This window comes from Rattus norvegicus, chromosome 3, assembly GCF_036323735.1.
Source record: "Rattus norvegicus strain BN/NHsdMcwi chromosome 3, GRCr8, whole genome shotgun sequence".
Taxonomy (NCBI): domain Eukaryota; kingdom Metazoa; phylum Chordata; class Mammalia; order Rodentia; family Muridae; genus Rattus; species Rattus norvegicus.
Window position 1 is genome coordinate 177,208,947 of NC_086021.1, and position 24,701 is coordinate 177,233,647.

A 24,701-nucleotide genomic window follows, 5' to 3' on the forward strand; every position below is an offset into this window, starting at 1 on the left:
CCCCCCCCCCCCCCCCGAGCTGCAGTCCAGGTGCGCTCGCGCTTCCGGCCGGCCTTCCCCATTGCCTTCTCGGGGCGGAAACTCTACAGCCAGCGCATGCGTCCTGCTGCTCCCCATATTAATCCGGAGAGGCCCAGAGTTTCAGGTGATCCCGCCCCTCCCTCGCAACGCAGGGCCAATCGCTAGGCTGTGGGCGGGGCTTTCCAGACACGAGGCCCGCCCACGGGCCGCGCGAGCCCCGCAGGCTGCGTGCCGATTGGCTGTCGCCGCGGGCGCAGGTGCGCGCTTCCTATTGGGTGTGGGCGGAGCGCGAGCCGCCGCCGAGGCTGCAGGTGAGCGCGCGCACGTGCCGCGGCTGCGGCCGAGCTCGGTGCACGAGCACCGGGTGCACGAGCACCGGGCCGCGCGCGTGCCCGCGGGGGAGGCAGCGGAGGAGCAAGGCTGCGGCGGCTGTGGGATTGTGCTCCGCCCTCTCTTCACCGCGGCCGCCGCCGCCTCCGAGCCTCGCTGGGAGGGACCCGTGTCCCCGCCTGCCGCACTGCCAGTCCGACCCTCAGGCCGCCACGGAGCAGCGGGCACAGCGCTGCGCGGACCTTAGCAGGTGCCGTGACGAAGCGCCGTGCTGCGCTTCGAGTCCCGAGCCCGCGCTCCGCGGCCCCGCTGCCCGCGCTCCCGAGGACGGGCCCCAGACGAGGCCGCCGCCGGCCGGGCGCTCAGCATGAACCGTGGCCACAGGCACGGGGTGAGCAGCGGCTGCCTGGGCACCATGGAGGTGAAGAGCAAGGTGCGCGGCCGGGCGGGGCGACGGGGACGAGGGCTGGCGGGATGGTAGACGCGGGCTGCCCGGTGAGGACGTAGGGTGGAGGGATGATGGACCTCGGCTGCCCTGTGGGAAAGCGGGGAGGGCGATCTGCTGGCCGAAGCACGTAGGAGAGAAACTTGGTGGAGCGCGGCGACGGGAAGCGTTTGCGTCTGCTCCGCAGCACAGCCCCTGTTTGCTATCCTTCGTATTCCCGCCTTGCTTTAAGGGTGCGATGGGGACCGCTCCAGTGCAAGGTGATGGGATAGTTTTGGGGGAAATCCCTTCACCCCGGGCACGAGTCTGAGGCTTTGGGAACACCTTGCTGTCTTCTCATGTAACCTTTTCTTGGGATTCGGGGGTACATCGAATGGAGGAGAGCTTTTTCCAGCTCTAACTTTGGTATGCGTCTAATCTATGAAATTAGCACTATCGCCTTACTCTGGTGCTGCGCTTGACAATCGAGACGCTGCTACCCTTTTCATTCCGGCTCTTCATTCCGAATGTTTTTCCCCCTTGGCGGGTCTGCCAGTCCTGTTAGTGATTTCAGTTTCCGTGGAATTCCTCAATCCCAAAGCCGGGTGAGCAGAGTAGCCCGTGGGGATTAACTGAAGAATGCCTTCTTCCAAAAAGGGGCTTTTCAGATGGAATTTGAAGGTGATCTGTAGCCACTCGAACATGTCGGCAAGCCTCTCCTGATTTTGAAAGGCCAGGAGGAGCAGGATTTTGTAGCCTGGTTCTCTGAGAGTTCTGAGATGACAAGAAAACCAGCACTTAAAGGGTGTGACGTCCCCCTAACTCTGCTCTAGGACCAGGTTTTGCCGGATGGAACAACTTGTAAAACAGTCGTAGAGGGCATTGCTGACCATGAGAATTTAGGACAAAATTGTTGTGAGACACACAGGAAGAACGGTGTATCAAACACCCACAGTAAAAATAAGTGTGGTGGTTAAGGGATTCCTTGGGGAACGGCGGTCCTGGGAGTAGGGTGAGTGGGGAAAGGTGTCTGGAGCCTTTGTGTGTAGTTTCTGGGCTTGAGAGGAAAGTTCTGTAACTAAGAGTCACATATCTACACTTGTTTTTAATGTTTTTTTATTTTTAATCTCTAACTATTGAAGCTGGATCTAGAGAGTTCCAGGAGACCCCGTCTTAATGAAGTGGAGGGAGGACTTTATATATCAGAATAGATACACAGATCTGTTTAATAATAACAGGACTGTTGGTGTTAGAGAGATAGATGCACTTACGCGTGTGCACTGTTCTTGCCGGAGTCCCACGCTCAGCTCTCAGCATCCCTGTCAAGCAGCATGCACCTGTAACTTTCTTAAAATTCACTATTTTGTGTGTATAAGTGCCTGCATGTATGTCTGTGTGGCCGCCTGTATGCCTGCTGCTCTAGGAGGCCAGAATCCTAGAGAGAGTTGGATCCCCTGGATCTGGAGTTGAAATAGTGGGTGCTGGGACCCACACCCAGATCCTCTGGATGAGCAGCATGTCCAGTGAGCCTTCTCTCTAGCTCCAGAAGATCTGATGTTCTGGCTTCCCAGAGCACCTACACATGACATGCACACACAGAGACACAGGTGTACACAGAGCTGTTTTAGAATAAAAACTATGATAGTTTAGGGGACACACCCTTCCTGGCTGGGGTTCCATACAACAGCAAGTGACTTGTTAGTATAGGAAGATGACTGACTCCCAGACATGTCCGTCTTTTTCTCTAGTTTGTAGCTGTCAACACACAAACTTTCTCCTGGCGTCTCTTTGTAGTTGGGCTTGTGGGACTTGAGGTCAGAAAAGAAAACCACTTGCGATGTTGTGTACTACCAACACTGAGTTTTATGGTCCCGATCTTGGTAGTGAGTCCTTAATGTTTTTTTTGTTTTTTTTTTTTTATCATTTAAAAAAATAAGTAGAGATGCTAGGTGTGCCAGCCAGTCAGATAGGAGTGGGTCTCTGCCGGCAGGAAACTGAGCTCTTGTGGACTGGAATTTCAAGCTTTTTGTTTTCCTTTTCCATTTACTGATCTTTGAATATTTTACATAGTTCTGTCCAAAGTGTGTGGTGTGTATTTCAGCTGCCGTACCTATACTAATAGTGTGAGCCCTCCCCTGAACAGAGGCAGGGAGTCAGAAGATACACTTGGGAAATGCTGTCAGGCTGTCTCATCTGCTAACGAATGACAGACAGCAAAGGCCTGCTTTGTGAGGTTTTGAGATGTTTTATTTTTCTGTGTAGCCCTGACTGTCCTGAAATGTGTGTGTGTGCATGAGTGCAGGTGCCTACGGAGTCCAGAAGAGGGCGTCGACTCACTGGAGCTGAAGTTACATGTGCTTGGACACATGGTGGGAACTAAACTTGGGCCCTCTGGAAGAGCAGTGTGTGTTCTGTTGTTGTTGTTGTTGTTGTTGTTGTTGTTGTTGTTTTTAAGACAGAGTCCCTTGGCAGGAGAGACAGCTCAGTGGTTAAGAGGTCCAGAGTTCAAATCCCAGCAACACATGGTGGCTCACAACCATCTGTAATGGGATCTGATGCCCTCTTGTGTGTCTGAAGATGGCTACAGTGTACTTATAAATAACAAATAAATAAAAATTATTAAAAAAAAAAAAAAGACAGGGTCTCTCTCTACATAGCCCTGGCTGTTCTAGAACTCATGTAGACCAGGCTGGTCTCGAACTCACAGAGATCTCATTGCCTCCGCTGGGAGTAAAGGCATGTGTTGCTAGTCCTACCTAGCTCAGATTTGTAAAAATACTTTCATTTTGTGTTATGTAAATGGTAAAAGCTCATTTAGATTTTCATTACATTCTGGTCATTTACAGAGTATATGGAGAGTCACAGGTACCTCCGTGTAAGTGTAGGTCAGAGGGCAACTTTGGGAAGCTGATTCTCACCACCATGTGAGTTTTGGGTATTGGATTCAGGTTGTGAGCCTTGGCCACAAACACTTTTACCTACTGAACCAGCTGCTGGTCCAGTGTCAGTTCTATAATATCACAGTTACGTGATCCTAACTAGAACTGGCTAGTGTGCAGGTGGGTAGGATCTCCTTCACAGCAACAGTAGTGTCAGCCAGGGGTGGCCCATGCCTTTAACCCTAGCATGTGGACGCAGAGGCAGGAGGATCTCTGAGTTCCAGGCCAGCCTTGTCCACAGAGCAAGTTCCAGGTCTGCCAGGACTACACAGAGAAATCCCTGTCTATCTTGGACAACCAGAAAGAAAGAAAGAAACAATAGTGTCGACTTTATTATCTTTGCTCTGGGAAGGGAGACATGGTACAGATAGTAAGAATAATGGAGTGTAAATACGGGTCTAGTTAGAAGTGTGATACCAGCAACTGGGTGATAGCTTTCTTTGGTAACTGATTTAGCTTCCTGATTGTTTCCCCCGAAAGTTCTCCATAATCAGTGTGATATCCTTAGGTAACCTTGGTCTCAAGGACAGGGGCTATAGCTGCTACAGTGGAGCTTGACTGGCATACTCAGGCCTGGCAGCATCTCTGCCACAGCCAAGACACCTGCCCGCAGCCTCACAGTCTTGGGACATGCCTCGTCCTCTTTGCTACCCATGAGCAAATGCAATATTAACAGTGCTGCACACCCCACAGCCCCAGCTCTCACTGCAAGTCCCAGAGCAGCTAAAGCTCCTCAGGGGAGTCCAGCAAACAAACCACATTAGGGCTAGAGGAGAGCCTCAGTGGTTAAGAGCACAGACTGCTCTTCCAGAGGACCAGGGTCCATTCCCCTTCCCCCCAAAAAACCTAAGTTCTAGAATATGCTAGGAAACAGGCCAAGATTGGATTCCAAGCCAGAAAAATCACATGGCGAATAATTGTTGATTGGGTCCGTTTGATCTCTGTCTGATTTTCCTTCATGTCTTGAAAAGTTCTTACAGTCATACTTTGCTGCACGAAGTAACTCATCCGCACTTCATCGTTTGCCAGCCTTCTTGGGGGTTGGGGGCACAATCTACTGTCAATATCTAAGTGTTTAAGCCAGAGAAGAAAGTGTTCACAGAGAGCTTGCACCCAGAAGCTTTGGGGAAACCTAAAGGGTTAAGTCATTAGGTGTATTCCATTCAGATTGCAGGGGAGGGGGTGATAGCCTGGGATGAGTCAGCTTGCCCTGTGTGGACTGTGGCTGTGCTGTGAGACCCGCCTCCTGAAAATGGAGGAGAAACTGCCTCAGATAACATCGTAAGACTGACTGATATGAAGGGTGTTTCCTGGGTTTTATTTACTCTGAAGTGCGTAGGCGTGACTAACTTTTTGAGAACTTTAAATATGAGTCACCTGATTTTTCCTGACAAATGTTAGTGTTTATATCTCAGGTATGTGTTTTGGAAACTTTGAATTTGTTAAGAGTAAGAAGCGGCCAGTGGGGTTTTGTTGTAATGTCGAATGGGGAGCAGAAGAGCAGGGTCGGCCATAGGTAGAGAGAGGGCTGGACGGCTGGGTGTCCCGGGACTGCTGTTGGCCGAGAATACCGGTTGGGATAAGGGCCTTTCTCTGCCTGGCACCTGCTATTCCTGTGGAACATTCACGTTTCCTGACTAGCCTCAGAATTTATACAGAAAGAGAGTCTGGCAGTCAGACGTGTTTAGCAAACATTTACACTTTTTTCGTGGCTCTGGACCAAGAGCCTTGCACATGTGAAGTTCATACTCTACCACGAAGGTCCATCTCTAGCCTCAAACAAAGAAAGTTAACAATAGGATTTTAACTACCCCACCCCTTGGGTGAGCAAATGTCCCTCCCTTCCTACCCCCCCTCCTTTTTCCCTCTAGTGGCTGTGTACTACTATTTTGCCTGCCTGCATGCATGCATGTGCCCCATGTGTCCTGCTTGGTGTCCTTGGAGGTCAGAAGGGAGCCTCAGAGAGACACCTAGAGTGTTTGCGAGCCACCTTGTGGGTGCTGAGAACTGAACCCAGATCCTCGCAAGAGCAGCACGTGCCCTTGACTGCTGAGCCATCAGCCCAGCTCCTGGCATTTAACTGAGCATTTAATGTGCTGTGTACCCAGTGACTCGTAAGGAGGCTCTTTTTGAAGAGGGCAGATGAACCTTTCTTAGGTTCCCCGTTTGAGATCTTTTACCACACCAGTGGAGGAGCCTTAATGTGTGGCCTTGAGGGACCTGGAAGGTAAGTGGGAATGATGAGGGTGCTTCCTGCCTGCCCTGTGATCTCCTGCCTCCCTCAGGCGGTTAATCTCCTCACTCACTAATTGCTGAGCTTTTGAAGCAGGCCAGCCTCCTGGTCCCAGCACACAAACATGCTCCTTAACCAGACCAGGCAGGGTTTAAAGCTGGTGTGTTAATACGCTTTTTTCCTTCCCCACACAAACTTAGGCTTCTCTCCTGTCCTTAAGCAGTATAGTCCTTACATGATGACGTCACTCATGTCATACCAAGAAGCTCAAAGTCCTTTTGATACACTTAGATGTGACTCTTACAGCCCACGGAAAGATAAGTCATTTTATGGGGGTGTTACCGCCGTGGTAGGAAGTTAGGCCTGTGAATGCCTCCGGTGTCACCCAAGGTTGGAGCTGAGTTGATGCAGGGCTGTCCTGAGAGAACTGGCATGGGGATTGTAGCCATGCCTCCTGCACCTCTTTGCCTTCCGCTCCTGGCAGTGAGGTTCACCACGGGGCTTCTGTGGCCTCAGGTTCACAGAGATCCTCTTGCCTCTACCTCCCAAGCGGGACTAAAGGCGGCTAACTTTGTACCTTCTAATACGTTCTTTATGTTCGTAGTTCGGAGCTGAGTTTCGGCGGTTTTCTCTGGAAAGATCCAAGCCCGGAAAGTTTGAGGAGTTTTATGGACTGCTGCAACACGTTCACAAGATCCCCAACGTTGACGTGCTAGTGGGCTACGCAGACATCCACGGGGACTTGCTGCCCATAAACAATGATGACAACTACCACAAGGCCGTTTCCACTGCCAACCCACTGCTCAGGGTCTTTATACAGAAGAAGGGTGAGTGCCTTTGTAGGAGCACGCACTTCGGAGGGTGGGGAGCTTGCCTGTGACAGAGTGCCTGCCTCTTGTGCAAGTCTTACACCAGGTAGTACAGAAGCTAAAGCATTGTGTTGCCGGCTTAATTAACATCCACGCTTCCTGAATGTATGGGAGAAAATCTATGTGTGTGTGTGTTTTTTTTTAAGATTTATTTATTTTATATATGTGAGTACACCGTAGCTGTCTTCAGACACACCAGAAGAGGGCATCAGATCCCATTACAGATGGTTGTGAGCCACCATGTGGTTGCTGGGATTTGAACTCAGGACCTCTGGAAGAGCAGTCAGTGCTCTTAACCACTGAGCCATCTCTCCAGCCTGAAAATCTGTGTTTCTAACCACTATGGAGACAGAGACAGTCTTGTGGAGGTTAGAGGACAGCTTGTAGGGGGATAGGCAGCAGGTGCTTCGAGCTGCAAGACCATCTTGCCACTGGCCTTCCTTCTTAGAGCTTTATTTTTAAATTGTGTGTGCATGTACGAGAGTGTGTGTGTGTGTGTGTGTGTGTGTGTGTGTGCGAATGCAAGTATAAGTGTGTGTATATGAGAGAGTGTATGTGTATGTGTGAGAGTGAGTGTCTGTGAGAGAGTATGTGTGTGTGTTTTGTTCTGCACACATGGGTACAGTTGTTCTCAGAAGCCAGAGGTGTCAGGTCCTCTGGAACTGGTGTTGCAGGCATCGTGAGTGGTCTGTGGGTGCTGGGAATCAATCTGTGCATTCTGAAAGAACAAGCCACTACTCTTAACCACTGAGCCATCTTGCCAGTCCCCTCTTCTTAATTTTTTTTAAAAATCAAAATTATGAAATTAGTCCTCACTGTTGGACTGATGGGAAAGAGTGAGCTTGGCAGCCTTGACCCCCTCCGAGTCAGTGGAAGCAGACCGCTCACTCTCCCTCTCACTCTGTCTGGGGGACTGTGCTGCCTGCAACCACTTCCTGGACAACTGAGGGGGGCAGCCCCAGCTCTGAGTGGTACTCGGCAAAATCTTGTTTCTTTCCCATTTTAGAATATTGTTTTAATTCACAAAAACAGTCTAAATATAAACCTGGCTGGGATTGAGACGGGAAGGGAGATTCTGGGGGCTGTGGATATTGTCTCTCGGAAAGTGTCTTGAGTCCTAAAACCTAAGAGTGCCCTGCTGTGTGTGTGTGTGTGTGTGTGTGTGTGTGTGTGTGTGTGTGTGTGTGAGAGAGAGAGAGAGAGAGAGAGTGACAGAGACAGAGCCACAGAGGGACTGCAGGTGGAGGACGGACAGCCCTGTCCTGTTGGTTATTCGCTCCTCCTATTTGGTAAAGGGAAGTTTGAAAAGCTGCTTTAGCTTCGAGCAGAGTGTGATGAAGACCTTGCGGTTTTCCGACCAACCAAGAAAGCATCTTGAAGGGAAGGAGGGTGGGCATTAGCCCCCACTCCTAGGAAGCTGACGTCCACCAGTCTCATCTGCTGATGGGCTGCAGTCTGTTCTGAGCGAGTTAGTGCGAACGGTCGCAAGTGCCCATGGGTGGGTGGTGGGCTCTACAGCAGGCACACACACTGTGGGCAGAGACTGATTGCAGGAGGCCCTGTTGTCTGCTCGCAAGAATCAGTGTGTGGAGCGCCCATGCAGGGCAGAGGGGAGAGACGGGGAGCTGGCTGACAGCAGGAGTGCAGCAGAGCACAGCTGTGGCTGTGAGTACCGTAACCGTGTATTACCCGAATCCAGCAGAGGGCTAGGATTGCTGGGGGATGACAAACTTGATCCTAGGCTTAACAGATTATCTCAGTAGTCTTCGGAATTGACCACCCATGTGGATTAGAAATGGTCGTCTGGGGTTGAGGGTAGGATTCTAGAGATCTGGGCACTGGTGACAGCTGCACTCAGTGACTCACATCTGTAATCTCAGCCCAAGGCAGACTATGAGTACTGTGAGTTTGAGGCTAGCCTGGGCTCTATAACAAGACCCTATTTCAAAAAGACAGCAAAGCAACATAAAAGCTGGAAGAATAGGGGTTGGGGATTTAGCTCAGTGGTAGAGCGCTTGCCCTGGGTTCAGTCCCCAGCTCCGAAAAAAAGAAAAGGAAAAAAAGCTGGAAGAACAGCAGAATTGGAGAGCAGGCCCACCTGGGGAATGGTGAGAACTGGAGAGCAGGTCACTCCTGGGGAATGGTGAGAACTGGAGAGCAGGTCACTCCTGGGGAATGGTGAGAACTGGAGAGCAGGCCACTCCTGGGGAATGGTGAGAACTGGAGAGCAGGCCCACCTGGGGAATGGTGAGAACTGGGGAGCAGGTCACACCTGGGGAATGGTGAGAACTGGAGAGCAGGCCACTCCTGGGGAATGGTGAGAACTGGGGAGCAGGTCACACCTGGGGAATGGTGGGGAGAGCAGGTCACACCTGGGGAATGGTGAGAACTGGGGAGCAGGTCACACCTGGGGAATGGTGAGAACTGGAGAGCAGGTCACACCTGGGGAATGGTGAGAACTGGAGAGCAGGCCACTCCTGGGGAATGGTGAGAACTGGGGAGCAGGTCACACCTGGGGGATGGTGGGGAGAGCAGGTCACACCTGGGGAATGGTGAGAACTGGGGAGCAGGTCACACCTGGGGAATGGTGAGAACTGGAGAGCAGGTCACACCTGGGGAATGGTGAGGACTGGAGAGCAGGTCACACCTAGGGAATGGTGAGAACTGGAGAGCAGGTCACACCTGGGGAATGGTGAGAACTGGAGAGCAGGTCACTCCTGGGGAATAGTGAGAACTGGAGAGAAGATCACACCTGGGGAATGGTGAGGACTGGAGAGCAGGTCACTCCTGGGGAATGGTGAGAACTGGAGAGAAGATCACACCTGGGGAATGGTGAGGACTGGAGAGCAGGTTACACCTGGGGAATGGTGAGAACTGGAGAGCAGGTCACTCCTGGGGAATGGTGAGAACTGGAGAGCAGGCCACTCCTGGGGAATGGTGAGAACTGGAGAGCAGGCCACTCCTGGGGAATGGTGAGAACTGGAGAGCAGGCCCACCTGGGGAATGGTGAGAACTGGGGAGCAGGTCACACCTGGGGAATGGTGAGAACTGGAGAGCAGGCCACTCCTGGGGAATGGTGAGAACTGGGGAGCAGGTCACACCTGGGGAATGGTGAGAACTGGAGAGCAGGTCACACCTGGGGAATGGTGAGAACTGGAGAGCAGGCCACTCCTGGGGAATGGTGAGAACTGGGGAGCAGGTCACACCTGGGGGATGGTGGGGAGAGCAGGTCACACCTGGGGAATGGTGAGAACTGGGGAGCAGGTCACACCTGGGGAATGGTGAGAACTGGAGAGCAGGTCACACCTGGGGAATGGTGAGGACTGGAGAGCAGGTCACACCTAGGGAATGGTGAGAACTGGAGAGCAGATCACACCTGGGGAATGGTGAGAACTGGAGAGCAGGTCACTCCTGGGGAATAGTGAGAACTGGAGAGAAGATCACACCTGGGGAATGGTGAGGACTGGAGAGCAGGTCACTCCTGGGGAATGGTGAGAACTGGAGAGAAGATCACACCTGGGGAATGGTGAGGACTGGAGAGCAGGCTACACCTGGGGAATGGTGAGAACTGGAGAGCAGGTCACACCTGGGGAATGGTGAGAACTGGAGAGCAGGTCACTCCTGGGGAATGGTGAGAACTGGAGAGCAGGCCACTCCTGGGGAATGGTGAGAACTGGAGAGCAGGCCCACCTGGGGAATGGTGAGAACTGGGGAGCAGGTCACACCTGGGGAATGGTGAGAACTGGAGAGCAGGCCACTCCTGGGGAATGGTGAGAACTGGGGAGCAGGTCACACCTGGGGAATGGTGGGGAGAGCAGGTCACACCTGGGGAATGGTGAGAACTGGGGAGCAGGTCACACCTGGGGAATGGTGAGAACTGGAGAGCAGGTCACACCTGGGGAATGGTGAGAACTGGAGAGCAGGCCACTCCTGGGGAATGGTGAGAACTGGGGAGCAGGTCACACCTGGGGGATGGTGGGGAGAGCAGGTCACACCTGGGGAATGGTGAGAACTGGGGAGCAGGTCACACCTGGGGAATGGTGAGGACTGGAGAGCAGGTTACACCTGGGGAATGGTGAGAACTGGGGAGCAGGTCACTCCTGGGGAATGGTGAGAACTGGAGAGAAGATCACACCTGGGGAATGGTGAGGACTGGAGAGCAGGTTACACCTGGGGAATGGTGAGAACTGGAGAGCAGGTCACTCCTGGGGAATGGTGAGAACTGGGGAGCAGGTCACACCTGGGGAATGGTAAGAACTGGAGAGCAGGTCACACCTGGGGAATGGTGAGAACTGGAGAGCAGGTCACACCTGGGGAATGGTGAGGGGAAAGGGGCTTCTATGCCATGGCACCATCTCCCAGATGCTGAAATTAAAGACTTGCACCACCACGCCTGGCAGATTTTTAGTGTTTAAAAATAAGACTTTGGGGCTGGAAAGCTTGACAACCAGGGTTCTTCTATCCCCAGGATACACATGGTGGAAAGAACTGATTTCTGAAGTCTCCTCTCTTACCTCCTTAGTGTGCTGTGGAATGTGTGCATGCACAGAATAGATGTAATATAAGTATATGTTATTGTATACGTATTTGTGTGTTGTGTGCCCCTTGTAATCATAGCACTCAGGAGCTGGCAGGAGATGGGGGGTGGAGAGTTAGGTCATGGCTACCCTGGATGACAGAGTTCCCAGTCATCCTCAAGTGTACTTGAGAGCTAATGAGCTGGCTCAGGAGGTCATGGTACGGACCACCAAGACTGGTGACGTCAGTGTGGTGCCCAGGCCAACAAGGTGGGAGAGGGAAGCCAGCTCCCGTAAGTTGTCTTCTGGCCTCCACACCACATGCTCCACGACACACACGACACAAAGTGTGTGCATGACTGTAACATGCATACATATCGGGAATATATTATGGCTTTATCGAGAATTACAAAGTCCTCTCTCTCCTCAGCTGTCACTTGAAACTTCGTGTGCCGCCTTCCACTCCAGCTAATAGAGTCCTGGTGTAAACAGATAGGCCAGACCTTCCAACACTGAGCCCCCCACCCCTTCACACCCTGCCTGACTCAGTGCCTCCCTCCCTCTGCCCTGCTCTGTCTCTGTGTTGGGACCCTCCTGACCAGTTTTCCTGCAGCTTGGTCATATGTTGTGTGGGTCTGGGCTCTCTGGTCCACACGTGCTGTTGACCACCAGGTCCTAGCATGGAAGATAGCACACACCGTTCTACTTCTGATTGAGCATTTTCTTAAAGCAAGCAGAGGCTCAGGCAGGAGGCTGTTTCTGTCAGTGGCCTGGAGAAGCCAGCAGAGGGCCTGGTTAAACCACGGGTTCTGGTTTCTGGTTCGTTGTTGTCTTTTTCTTGTTTGGACTCAGGGTCTCACTCCACAGCCTGGCTGGCCTGGAACTTGCTAACTTGCTACATAGACCAGGCTGGCCTTGAACTCGGAGGCGTTCCTGCCTCCGCTTCCTGTGTGCCGGGATTAAACCAAGGCCGCAGGTTGTGTTTTTAGCCATTAGTTTTGTCTTTTCTGTTTTGTGGTGCTCTTTGGTTTTGAAACTACGGCGTCATGGTGCCAGACAGACACCGTGGCCTGAGCTGTACCCTCATCCCCTCGTGATTTTTTTTTTAAACACGTAACCAAAGCCATTAACGTTTAAAAGCCATGGTCGTTTAGAATCTGATGTGCTTCTGACTGAAGTTTCTGGGGTGAGGACTGATGCCTGAGTGTGGATACTCAGAGCTGACGCCTAGACAGCCAGTCTCACACTCTGCACTTTGAAAAGTTCTGTTTTATAACGATTTTCTGTCAGAAGAAAAATGTTGTCCTGTTTCTTGGGCTATTATCATGAAAAACAAAACAAAACCCTGGTATCTGAACAATTATTTTCACAGAGGGTTTCCAGCTCCTTTGCGGGGCTGAGTTTCTCCTGCTGTGGCCTGGCCAGGGTGAGACAAGCACTGGCCTCTGTTGTCTGTTTCATGACGATGTACTAGACAGGTTAGAAATATTGAAGTTTGTCTTTAAAACCTGTCCAGATCAGGGACAGTGGCATGGGGACCTCCCACCAGCACCAGTATTTCCCTGTGGGCCAGCAACATGGCTCAGTGGGTACTGATGTTGCCATCAAGCCTGACAGCCCAAGTCTGATTCCTGGAGCCCACGTGGTAGAAGGAGAGAACTGATTCCCACAGTTTGTCCCCTGACCTCCACATCCATGCACACATGTGTGCACTCGCGCGCGCGCGCGCGCGCACACACACACACACACACACACACACAGAGTCACATACAATAAATGAGTGTGTTAGTTATGGTGGCACTACTCACACACTTTAATCCCAGCACTCAGGAGGCAGAGGCAGGGGGGTCTCTCTGAGTTCTAGGATAGCCTGGTCTACATAGAGAGTTCCAGGACAACTAGGGCTACATAATGAGACTCTGTCAACTCAGACCCATTAGGTCATTCCTGTAGAATGTTCCCGTAGAACAGAGTCAGGGTAATGTGTTTCCAGACAGATCTCTTAGTCTGGGACCCAGGACATGTTAGAGCGCAGGCCCTCTCCCCTAGCTGACTGTACCTGTACTCAGATTGTGTCAGACGAATTGTGTGTCCTGGGGTGAACAGTGCTGGCAGGGCCTCCCACTCTGCTGGGTCTCGTTCAGGACATGGCCTCTGTGACTCACACACCTGAAACTGGCAGAAAATCAGCTCTTAGACCTTGACCTGGCACTGGACATGACTTTGTAGCTACATTTTAAGGTTACATTTTACTGAGCCAGGGTTTAATTTTAATTCAGTCCAAGGGATACACATCCCTTACTTCTCAAAGGAGGCAGGAAGAGTGAGTGGTACAAACCTGTAATCCCGGGCGGAAGTGAGTTCAGGGCCAGCCTCTGAATACAAATACAAGTATAGACACTGCCATAAAAACTTTACTCTGGAAACTAGAGCTATGGGTCACAAAATGATCCCCATCGCTGCTGACAGAAGCCGTGCTCCTACCTCTGAGCCAACCTTTTTTCAGTCACCAAGTCATAGCACACACAGCTGAGTTGTTTCCCTCGTGTTTCCTACACGCTGACTCCGCCCCAGGCGGTCACATCCTCAGTGCCCACAGAGGTCAGTCTTCAGGCATGCATCAGGGAGCTTTCTAGAAAACCCAGGTAAGGTTACCATGATGACTGGGCTCACAACCCAAGGCCGAAGTCCTTAGGCCACAGCGCTTCTCAGGAGCCCTGTTTGCACCCCCAGTACACCCCCTTCCTTCTCCGTGTATCAGACCTCTTCACCTACTCCCTTCCCCAAATACGCACACACTTTATGCATCCAGAAAACCTTCTTCCCCTCCCAATCCTGCTACCTACTACTGCTCTTCTCATCTCTGGGGACACCTCATTCCCACAGTGAAGTCCTGTCTCCCCCTGCCAGCCTCGTCGGGTCTCCCTACGCTGCTGACGCTGACTAGCGTTCCTTATGCCGTCCTTGTAGGACTGCAGCTCTCCGAAAGCAGGTACCCTCCCGTTTCACACTGGCAGGGCGCAGTCTCAGGCATGGTTGAAAAGTAGTGAGTGGTTGCTTCTTCCATGGGGAAGAAGGGGTCCATGTCACTTGAACATGGGCTAAAGTGGTATTTAATCCTTTCCAAGTTGCTGGATAATTTTCGATTCATCATTGTGCGTTAGAAAGAGACTGGCTGGCGGACAGGCAGGACGTTTTGTAACCCGCCCTTAAAAACATTTCTTATCCCTCTCAACCCAAGGTTGGTTGTGAAGGTGACACTGAGTGCCCTGCAAAACCAGACCACGGCTTGCTGTGTAGCCCAGGCTGATCTGAACTCACGGTCATCTGTGTCCACCTCCAACGCCTCAGCTATGAGTGTTGTGAATACCACCGCACTCTTGTTACCAGGGCTGGAACCTAGGGCTTCATGCCCGCTAGGTCAGTGCCCTACGGTTGAACAACACTCAATGCCACCCTCACCGCACCCTGCTTTATTTATTTTTTTAAAGACAGGAGCTAGCCTTAACCTCGCTGTGCAACAAGTTGGCTCCTGATCCTTACGTCTGCCCCCAGTGCTGGGTTATAGGTGAGCATGTCTGGCCTGGCCTGGGGCCAGTCCTCCTGCCACAGCCTCCGTGTAGTTGCCCGTACAAGCCCATGCCACCAGGCCTAGCTATCCTGTCTTCCTCTGAACCTGCAACGGGACAAGCTCTAGAGCCCGCTGAGGACCTGTACTAGTGTTTGCTATGCCTTCCTGCCTGGGACTGCTCCGTACTGTGCTGAAGTTTTTGTGTCCCAAGGTTGCTGCTTTTCACTGTGGGCATCACTGCTGGTCATCACAATGGACCCTGGCTCACCTCATCCGAGTGTGCTGTTAGGAGAGCTGGGAGTCTGTGTGCGAGATACACGTTTGGCTGCTTAGAAGTTTAGAAGCTTCTGGGTGGATTCCTGTCAAGGGCAGCGGGCAAAGATAGTTGGCTGAGGGATAGAGTTCTCCATGGGGTGTCCTGTCTGGCCTTGGTCAGCTCCGCTGTGGGTCTCTGGGACTCCCATGGCCTCTGGAAGTGACCTTGGCCTCCAGCTGGGCCCTCCTGGACGGTCACCTTTACACTTTACACTCACACCCTGCACCCTGGCCTGCTGCCAGCGTGTTTCTTTCCCAGTGGCTGGAAACTGATTAGCTGGGTGGGAGAACAGAGGTGCCTTTGTGCCTCTCAGTGCTTCTGAGAATTTAGAGCGAGCATTCAGAGGGAGTCGTAGGCCAAGGCAAATTATGCAGATTTGGGTTTTCTCCGAAGGGTTTCCCATGAGCAGGCATGTAAGCAGCTTGGGGGCCTTCTCGGCTTTGTGGTCTGGAATTCCCCTGGACATGTTACACGAGCTTCCACTATTGGTCGTTCTGAAATAAACAGTTCAGTGTAAGACTAATCCTAACGGCGTTTATTGAGATTTTTGCCAAAACCTCCTGCTTCAATGGATTTATTTCTCAAACCGAACTATAAAGCAACTTTCTGCCTAAGGACACAACACAGATGCTTTGTGAGATGTGGCTGGAGGGATGGGGAGACAGGGTGTCCCTAGGCCTCCGCAAGTGGCCTAAGGAGCCACACACTGGTACCCCGAGGTGCCAGGAGGAACCTGGAAGTTACTGGTCTCGTAAAGACCTGGCTTCTTCTGTCTCAGGTTTTTTTGCATTTGTAAGTTCCTGAGTGGGATCTGAAGATAATGATGGGTGTCCTTGGCTGGGGCAGGTCCCTAGCTGGGGCAGGTCCACTGAGAGAGTAGCAGGATTTCTGTAGGGCCTGGGCTGTCTGTCTGTAAGGGATCTCCAGGTAGTTACTTTGCGGGTGAAGGAGCACATGAGAGGTTCAGTGTTTTGGAAACAAGGCCTTGTATGTCCCTGTGTAGCTGTGGATGGGTGGGTGGCCTTGGGTTCCTGACTGCTTCCATGCCGCAAGCCCCGCACTCTGATTACTGAAGTATTGTCTGTCTTTGTTAATTGTTTCCCGGTTGGTTTTGATTTTGGGTTTTGCTTGGTTGGTTGGCTTAGGTTTTTGCTTTTGTCACTGAGATAAGGTCCCTGGTGTAGCCCAACCGGGGCTCTAACAACTCAAATGTCCTGTTTGAGCCTCCAGAGCCTTGGGGCTCAAAGACAGACCAGCCCTGAGGCCGCTTCAGCTCTCCTCCCGTTGTTCATTCTGTTCCCAGCCCTCCCTCCTTGATGCTCCATCTGTTTTCTGCCTTCACCTTGTGAGAGGAGTGTCTGGGGCTGTGTCTCCAGCCTGTGACGTACTCAGCTGGCTCAAGGAATTTGTCCTTCTGCAGGTGCACAGTAACAGGGCATGCGTCTTAATTCAGCTGCAGATGCAGGGTTAGCACATGCGTTTGTTGTGACTTACTAGGTATCAGCACTGTTGTCTGTCTGTCTGCATATACTCTATGCAGTGGGCACGGGGAGGTTGGAGGACAACGTGCAGGCATTGGCTTTCTGCTTTACGGGTGGTTGGGCTCAAACTCCAGTCGCTAGACTTGGCAGCGAGCACCTTAGCCACTGAGCCATCTCACCAGCAACAACGGAAGTTTTACTGAAAAACAAGGCTTTCCAACATGGAGGGAAATCTGCTGGGAACCAAGAGACACGACACAACTTAGATGGGGCAGGAGTTCCAAGTTTGCCAGAGCCCTCCCACCCCGCACCCCAGTCTGCCACAGCACTGATGTCACACCTGGTTGAAAACATGAAAGATCCCACACCTCTGCCTCTGCCAGAGTGGGGAGTGAGAGATTCAGAGCCCATGGGGAGAAGGGAGCTGATTTAGAGACAAACAGCACTGGCTGCGTCCTGACTTCACACGATTAAGTGTGGCTGGATTAAGTGTGGCTCGGTTAGGTTTGTTCCTCTTCCCCCACCCTCCCAGCTGCTGAACCCAGGGCCTCACTAGTTCCAGGCAAGTGCCCCCCACCCCCACTGCCACACCCAGCCATCTTTCTCTCCTGAGTTCCCCTCCCCCGCCTTATTTTGGATGTGATAAATATGCAAAGCGGAAGTGTTCTAGTTAAATGCAGGAAAACCTGCATTTAAAGGAGCTGTTTTAAGCGGGCAGGTTGGGATAACACTAATCTTAGCTCAGTAAAGGCAGAGGCAGGAGGATTGCTCCAGCATGGCCAACCTAGTCTTCAGTGTGAGACTGTATCTCAAGTTTGTTTTCTTTCCCCTTCAAAATAGGGTTTCCCCGTGTAGCCGAGACTGTCCTGGGGCTCACTCTACATGTAGAGCAGGCTGGCCTCAAACTCAGAGGTTCTGCCCTGCCTCTGAATGCTGGGATTAAAGGCGTGCTCCATCACCCTGCTAAGAGAGAGTTTATTTTCAAGTAGCTGATGTCAAATCATTTTTATTCTGGCTGGAGAAGTGGCTCAGCTGGGAAGAGCACTGGCCGCTCCTCCGGAGAACCCAGGTTCTATCCCGCACATGGCTTACAAGGTGTGACTCCAGTTCCAGGGGACCCAACGCCCATTTCTGATCTCTGAGGACACCAGGCACACATGTGGTACATACACACACACACACACACACAGGCAAAACTCCCATACGTGCAAATATATTTTTAAAAGATTTAAAAATTCTGAGGGGATCTCCTGTCATTGAGGCTGGTGTTGAACTCAGTATGTAGATGAGGCTGCCCTTGAACTCCTGATCTTCCTGCCTCCGCTGCACAAGAGATGGGTTTGCAGGTGTGAGTACTAAATATGTGTACATATTTGCCAACAGTGTGCACATAGAGGTCAGAGAACAACTTCTGAGAGTTGATTCTTTTTCCACCATGTGGGTCCTGGAAACCAAACTCACGGCATCAGGCTTGGCGGCAAGCTCCTTTACCACTGAGCCCTCTTGCCAGCCCAAGCTTGATGACGTGCTAACATTAGAGGTAAATCCTGTAACCCCAGCTTTTCAGAGACTGAGGCAGGAGGAGGATTGCCTTGAGTACCAGGTAACACCCGGGGGACAGGAAGGGGAGAAGAGATGAAGTTGTAGCCAGGTGTGGTGACGGAAGCTGGCCTGGCAGTGTGAGCCTCTTCACCTGAGAAGAGCAGGAGGAGGAAATTGAGCCTGTAAGGTCCACCACAGGTTATTTTGATGTTCTGGGTCTTTTGGGTTTTAGATTTTGGTTTTGAACTTGAGCTCTCCTGCCTTCTGTCTTTGGCCCCTAAGCGTGGGGATGACAGCAGGTGTGTGGGCCGTACTTGACTGTCAGAATTTCACCGCTCACTTAAGTAGTTCAGTAGTTAGTGATGTTTGCGATGTGTGATAGCGCCCTCTAGTGTCCTCTGAGGGTATGGCAGTCACCCGTGCAGCTCTCTGCTCTGGCTGAGTAGCTGACACCCGGAGGCTGATCTTAGGCGCTGTCTGCCGGGTCAGCTGCGGGCAGGCATGTTTCTTGGTGGGTCTGTAACCGTCCTGCGTTTGTTTTCTCCAAGCAGAAGAAGCCGACTACAGCGCCTTTGGCACGGACACCCTGATCAGGAAGAAGAACGTGCTGAGCAACGTGCTGCGCCCCGACAACCACAGGAAGAAGCCGCACATCGTCATCAGCATGCCGCAGGACTTCCGGCCCGTGTCATCCATCATCGATGTGGACATCCTCCCGGAGACGCACCGCAGGGTCCGTCTGTACAAGTACGGCACAGAGAAGCCCCTGGGCTTCTACATCCGGGACGGCTCCAGCGTCCGTGTGACGCCGCATGGTTTAGAGAAAGTTCCCGGGATCTTCATCTCCAGGCTCGTCCCCGGGGGCCTGGCCCAGAGCACGGGCCTGCTGGCTGTCAATGACGAAGTTCTAGAAGTAAATGGTATAGAAGTGTCAGGCAAGAGCCTGGACCAGGTGACTGACATGATGATAGCCAACAGCCGTAACCTCATCATCACGGTGCGGCCGGCCAACCAGAGGAACAACGTGGTGCGTAACAGTCGGACTTCCGGCAGCTCCGGCCAGTCCACCGACAACAGCCTCCTGGGCTACCCACAGCAGGCAGGGGCCAGCTTGGAGCCAGAGGACCAGGACAGCGATGAGGACGACATTATCATTGAAGGCAGTGGTGAGCCGCAGCAGATCCCGAAGGCCACCCCCGAGGCCCTGAGCCTGGAGTCCCTGACGCAGATCGAGCTCAGCTTCGAGTCGGGGCAGAATGGGTTCTCCCCTCTCCAGGACACGAGCCTGGTGGCTGTCCCCAGCAGCCTGGACACCGAGTCGGAAAGCCGAGCTCCGGATCAGAAACTCTTAGAGGAAGACGGAACAATCATAACGTTGTGAGTCGCCAAGCTGTCTGTCCTCTGAGTGAGGATGTGAGGGACGGTGTGTGAGTGTAGCACAAGACTGATGCTGTGGACCTCCGGGCCGTGATACTCCACGACAGCCTTAGTGCGGCTGGGATGGGGTGGGGCGTCTACCATGCCGGTGAGTGTGAGCAGGCCACAGAGCGGGTGCTGCTTCTCTGACTGAGACCTGCCTGGAGCCGGGCTGCGGTGGCCAGTGTCTGCCTGCCTGCAGGGCCCGCTCTTTGCCCTCTGTGAAGTCTGATTGTCTGTTAGCCACTGGGAACCTCAGTTCTTAGATTCCCAGCGTTGATGTTTTCTGACTTTAAAATGCTCCTCTGTTAACTGTGACAATTTATTTTTTCCATGTGCAGTTTTTGTTCTGTCTTCCTGTTTTCTAAGCCGTTAGCCGGCCATGTTTAGGGGCCCCCTCCCTGGCCCTGGAGTCACCTGTTGTCCTCACCCTGGGGCTTTACAGTTGCAGGGTGTCATAGTCCTTTGCCCCCTGTCCAGGGTGTGAGTGAGTGTGAGTGTGTACATGTGTGTGAGTGAGTGAGTGTGAGATGCAGTGCAGTTAGCTGGCTCCCACACTCTTCCAGTGTACCAGGCAGTGTGGATCGTTTTGGATAAAAAGGCCCCCGGGTTAAGAGACTTACACATGGTACAGATGTGCACTTTGTTTTCTTCCTGGGGATTCTAGGGTGCTGCCTGCATTTGGGGAAGCCCGCATCAGTTCACCACTCACAGGGGTGGTGATTATTTGAGTCTATTTATTCTTTCCCGTGCGTCCATTCAGGATGAGGGAACCGCAGTTGTCTTCCCTTACCTGCCCCCTTGTGTTGCCTGCACAGCCACTGAGATCCATACGCGTGGGCTCAGACTGCCCCGAGGCCCTGAGGCGGACAGTTATTTATTTCCTAACCTGACAGTGGGCGAGCGTGGGCACCTCCCAGCTCTGAACTATGACTCCAAGATGAAGGACTTTATCCTCCGTAGTAGGAGCCGGCAGAAATGAAGTCTTGATCCAGTGAAGGGCGCCGGACGCCATCGATACTCAACGTGGTATCTGCAAGCGCATGGCTGAGGCTGGGTGCAGTGACCCAGCCAGCGAATGTTGAATTCACTGAGTCCCTCCTCTCATGGCACGGCCACTTACTGACAGCATCCCCCTCTGACACTGTGCACCATGCAGTGCAGCCCTAGGGTGGAAAGCAGCCATAGGCACAGAAGGCTCAGTTGCACACACATTCGCGGTGCATGGGCTCAACGTTGTAAGTAGAGATATTTCACATGCTACCTCTCTCTCTCTCTCTCTCTCTCTTTTCTCTCTCTTTTTTTTTTTTTAACAGAGTTTTAACATTAGAACTTTTCTCTTGGGGAAGAAACACTTCAGGGCTTGACTTTTGTACAAATTTTAACTGTAAAATGCAGAATTTCTCTTCTGTCTGAAAATGGAGATCGCTGCTGGTGTGGATTTTAATTTAAAAGATAATAGTGTTAACAACGAGGTCCTAGCAATGAAGGGAGTGGTCAGTAGACCTCCGTGAGCCAGTGGATCTTGGCTATGGGGGTCCCATCCCGTTGGCTCAGTTCTTGAGGCTCCTTAGAACACAGACGTAAGTGTCAGCGGCTTAGCGTGCATATCTGTTGTCCCGGATGTCGAGCCTCACTGTGAATTCTGTTCTGTCCTCAGTCATCAACTCTGTCAACCAGATGCTGTGCTGTTGTGAACCGTGAATTTTCTAATTAAATTTTACATGCTATAACATGATTTTTTTACATGAATGATACTTTGTTTAAACTACTAAATGTCAGTATTTTACTACAATTTTATTATAAAAATGTACATTATCACTAAATGAACTTTGATTTTGAAAATCAAGTTAGCTTTAGTTCCACATTATTTTTTACAAATAAAAACGGACTTGTATAAAGGCTACTTCCTTGTCTGACGTTCTATGAGGCGCACCTAATGAAGCATCCTTAGTTACTGCACAGGGAGTGACACTGGGTCACCACTGATCCCTTGACCCTTTTCCAGGGCTAAGTGCTGCACACCAAGCCCCAGTCACCACATTCCCCACCTGGAGCCACACAGCAGGCCTCTGTTTTACATTTGTACTTTGAATAGTCCAAGCTAGCCTCCAACTCATGACACTCGGCCTCTGGGAAGTGGGATTTCAGGCACAGGCCATGCGGCCATCCCTGGGTTGTTTTGAGTTTTTTTCTGTTTTGTTTTGTTTTTTAAATTTTAGGCCAGGCCCAGTGACAGGCCTTTGAGGTCCAGCACTCAAGAGGCAGTCTGATCTCTGTGAGTCCCAGGCCACCCTAGGCTACACAGAAAGGACATGTGCTATTAAGATAAAGTATTTTGTATGTGTGAGCACAAGTGTATTTGTTTATGTGTGGGTGTTGGGCCCCATCTCGATTGTGGAGGTCAGATGGCAACTTCTAGGAGTTGAACCCCTCCTCGTGTAGTCTAGGTTAGCGTGTTACGAATACTCCTGCCCTTGCCTGCTGTGTCCTGGGTTCTCAGAGGCCTGTGCCCAGTTGTCAAAGGGTGGTTTGCCTTTTCTCTTTAGAATTTTTTGTTATTTGACTACAGTTTTGGGGGGGGGTGGTTTTGTTTGATATCTGAGGGCAGTTAGTTTGAGAAAGTTCTATAGCCTCAGGCTAGCCTTGAACTCGTGAAACTAGCTTTTCCTGCCTCCGCTCCCAGGTACTGGCATTTCAGGCATGGGCCACAGCCTTGTCTCATGTTTGTGTTCTGGTTTTAGAACTTGATAGGTGACCAGACTGGCCTTGAACTCACCTGCCTCTACTTCCTGAGTGCTGGGATTAAGGTCACATGTGCCACGAATGGTCTCTTGGGGTTTTCTTTTGAGAGCTTACTGCATAGCTCAGGTTAACCTTGAATTTGACATTGTTCTGACTTGGGAGTTGGGCCCCAGGTGTATGTATCCTTTATTTTGTGGGCTGGGGTAGGTGGCAAGTGCATAGGGGTCAAAGGACAGCTCCTAAGAATTTAAGTCTTGGGGTTGGGGATTTAGCTCAGCGGTAGAGCGCTTGCTAGGCGCAAGGCTCTGGGTTCAGTCCCCAGCTCCGAAAAAAAGAAAGAAAAAAAAAAAAGAATTTAAGTCTCCATCCACATGGGTTCTGGGAATCCACAGTCTAAACAGTAAGCACTTCTAGCACCAAGCCATCTTGCTAGCGGCTGGTACGAATGAATATACTGGCTTATGTGGGTGGGTTTCTGCACTTGGTGATTATTTCCTCTGGCCTGGAACTGAATCATGCCCTGTACCACACGAGAGTGTGAGTAGTGTGGTGGTCACGGGCCTGCACCAGGAGGCTCTAGGTGATTTGGAGCAGTGAGAGCTGAACAGCTGAGTCCTACTGAGAAACAGGCAGAGAGACCCTGTTTCAAAAAAGAAAAAAAAAAAAAAAAAAAGTAGACAGTTCACCCAAGAGAGGACTTCCGCCACTGTGTTACTGATTTAAAACATCAATGTTTGCCTGACCTGGTAACACAGGGTTGTCATTCTAGCTACTGGGGAGGCTGAGGCAGGAGGATCGCAGTTCAGGGCCAGTCTGGACAACTTCGGTAAACAGGGTGGGATGTCAGTGGTGGAGAGCCTGATGTGCACACACTTATAGGTTTGGCCCCTAGTACCAAAAAGTAAGTGGGGCCCTGAGGCCGAACGAGGCTCATTCAGTAAAGAGGTGGTCATTCAGGCAGGAGGACTTAAGTTAAAGCTGTACAGCCCTGACTGTGACTGGCTGACCCGTAACTTCAGTGGGATCAGTTCCCGATTCAGTAGGCGACCTTGTCTCAGAGAAATAAGATGCAGGGCCAGCAAGATGGTTTGGTGAGTAGAGGTGCTTGCTGCCAAATCTTCACAATCCGGGTTCAGTCCCCAGAACCCACGTAATGGAGAGAACCAATTCCTTCAAGTTGTCCTCTAACCACAAACACAAGTGCTTTTCTTGGTCTGTTGGTTTTGGTTTTCCAAGACAGGGTTTTTCTGTGTAGCCTTGGCTCACCTAGAACTTACTCCATGCTGGAGATAAAGGTGTGTGTCACCATAGCCAGCACAAATCCTTATAAGTAAGGTACAGAGCAATTGAGAAGACATTCAATGTTAACTTCAGATCTCTGCATATATGCTCGCACATATGTATATGCATGCTGTCATGTGCATACACGAACATTGTGCATACCATATGTGTATGCATGAACATGTGCATGCCACAGACATGCACACAACCATTAGTGGCCGGTGCCTACAACCTAGGCAGGGCCCTCCCTGCTTCCTCCTTTCTGCCCACTTAGCCTTTCTCTTAGGCAGGTTTCTTCCTTTCGGAGAAGGTGGCCTACAAACCCATCCCGTTCCATTCCTCAGCGTCTTTGACCCACCCTGTGCCTGAACCAAGCAAGCCCAGTGATGTTACTGCCCTGCCCTGGGACACAAGGCTAACCTTGGGGGTGTGTTCCCTCACACTGGGTACTAGCCTCTTGGGAAGAAGGTTCAAGGTCAGACACCCTGCCTCAATACAACAAAAATAAGCAATGTACCAGAAACGGGGGCTCGAGAGATGGCTCAGTGGTTAAGAACACTGGCTGCTCTTCCAGAGGACCCAGGTTCGGTTCCCAGCACCCATGCCTGGCAGCTCAGAAGATCTTGTAACTCCAGCCCTAGGGGATCCAGGGTCCCCTTCTAGCCTCTGTGGGCACCCACACACGTGACATTCACTTATGGACATAAATCTCATGTGTAAAATAGATAAATATCCCTCTGCACTGAGCAGGACTATATAGTGCTATTTATTTATTTATTTATTTATTATTTATTTATTTATTATTTATTTATTTATTTATTATGTATACAGTGCTCTGCCTGCATATATGCCTATACACCAGAAGAGGGCACCAAGATAGCATTACAGATGGTCGTGAGCCACCATGTGGTTTCTGGGAATTGAACTCAGGACCTCTGGAAGAGCAGTCGGTGCTCTTAACCACCGAGCCTTCTCTCCAGCCTAGTGCTAAATTTCCTTTCTGGTTCTTATGTCTT

The 24,701-nt window shown here is 51.4% G+C and overlaps 1 protein-coding gene across 1 annotated transcript; it reads left to right on the forward strand.

The window, feature by feature from the left end:
• The first annotated feature begins 482 nt into the window (after positions 1 to 482).
• Positions 483 to 21,563, forward strand: Pard6b (par-6 family cell polarity regulator beta). The gene is made up of 3 exons (NM_001108609.1): positions 483 to 784; positions 6,552 to 6,774; positions 18,795 to 21,563. Exons 1-3 carry the CDS (start codon positions 719 to 721, stop codon positions 19,622 to 19,624), a joined length of 1,119 nt encoding a protein of 372 aa, NP_001102079.1. The 5' UTR covers positions 483 to 718; the 3' UTR covers positions 19,625 to 21,563.
• The last annotated feature ends 3,138 nt before the right edge of the window (positions 21,564 to 24,701 follow it).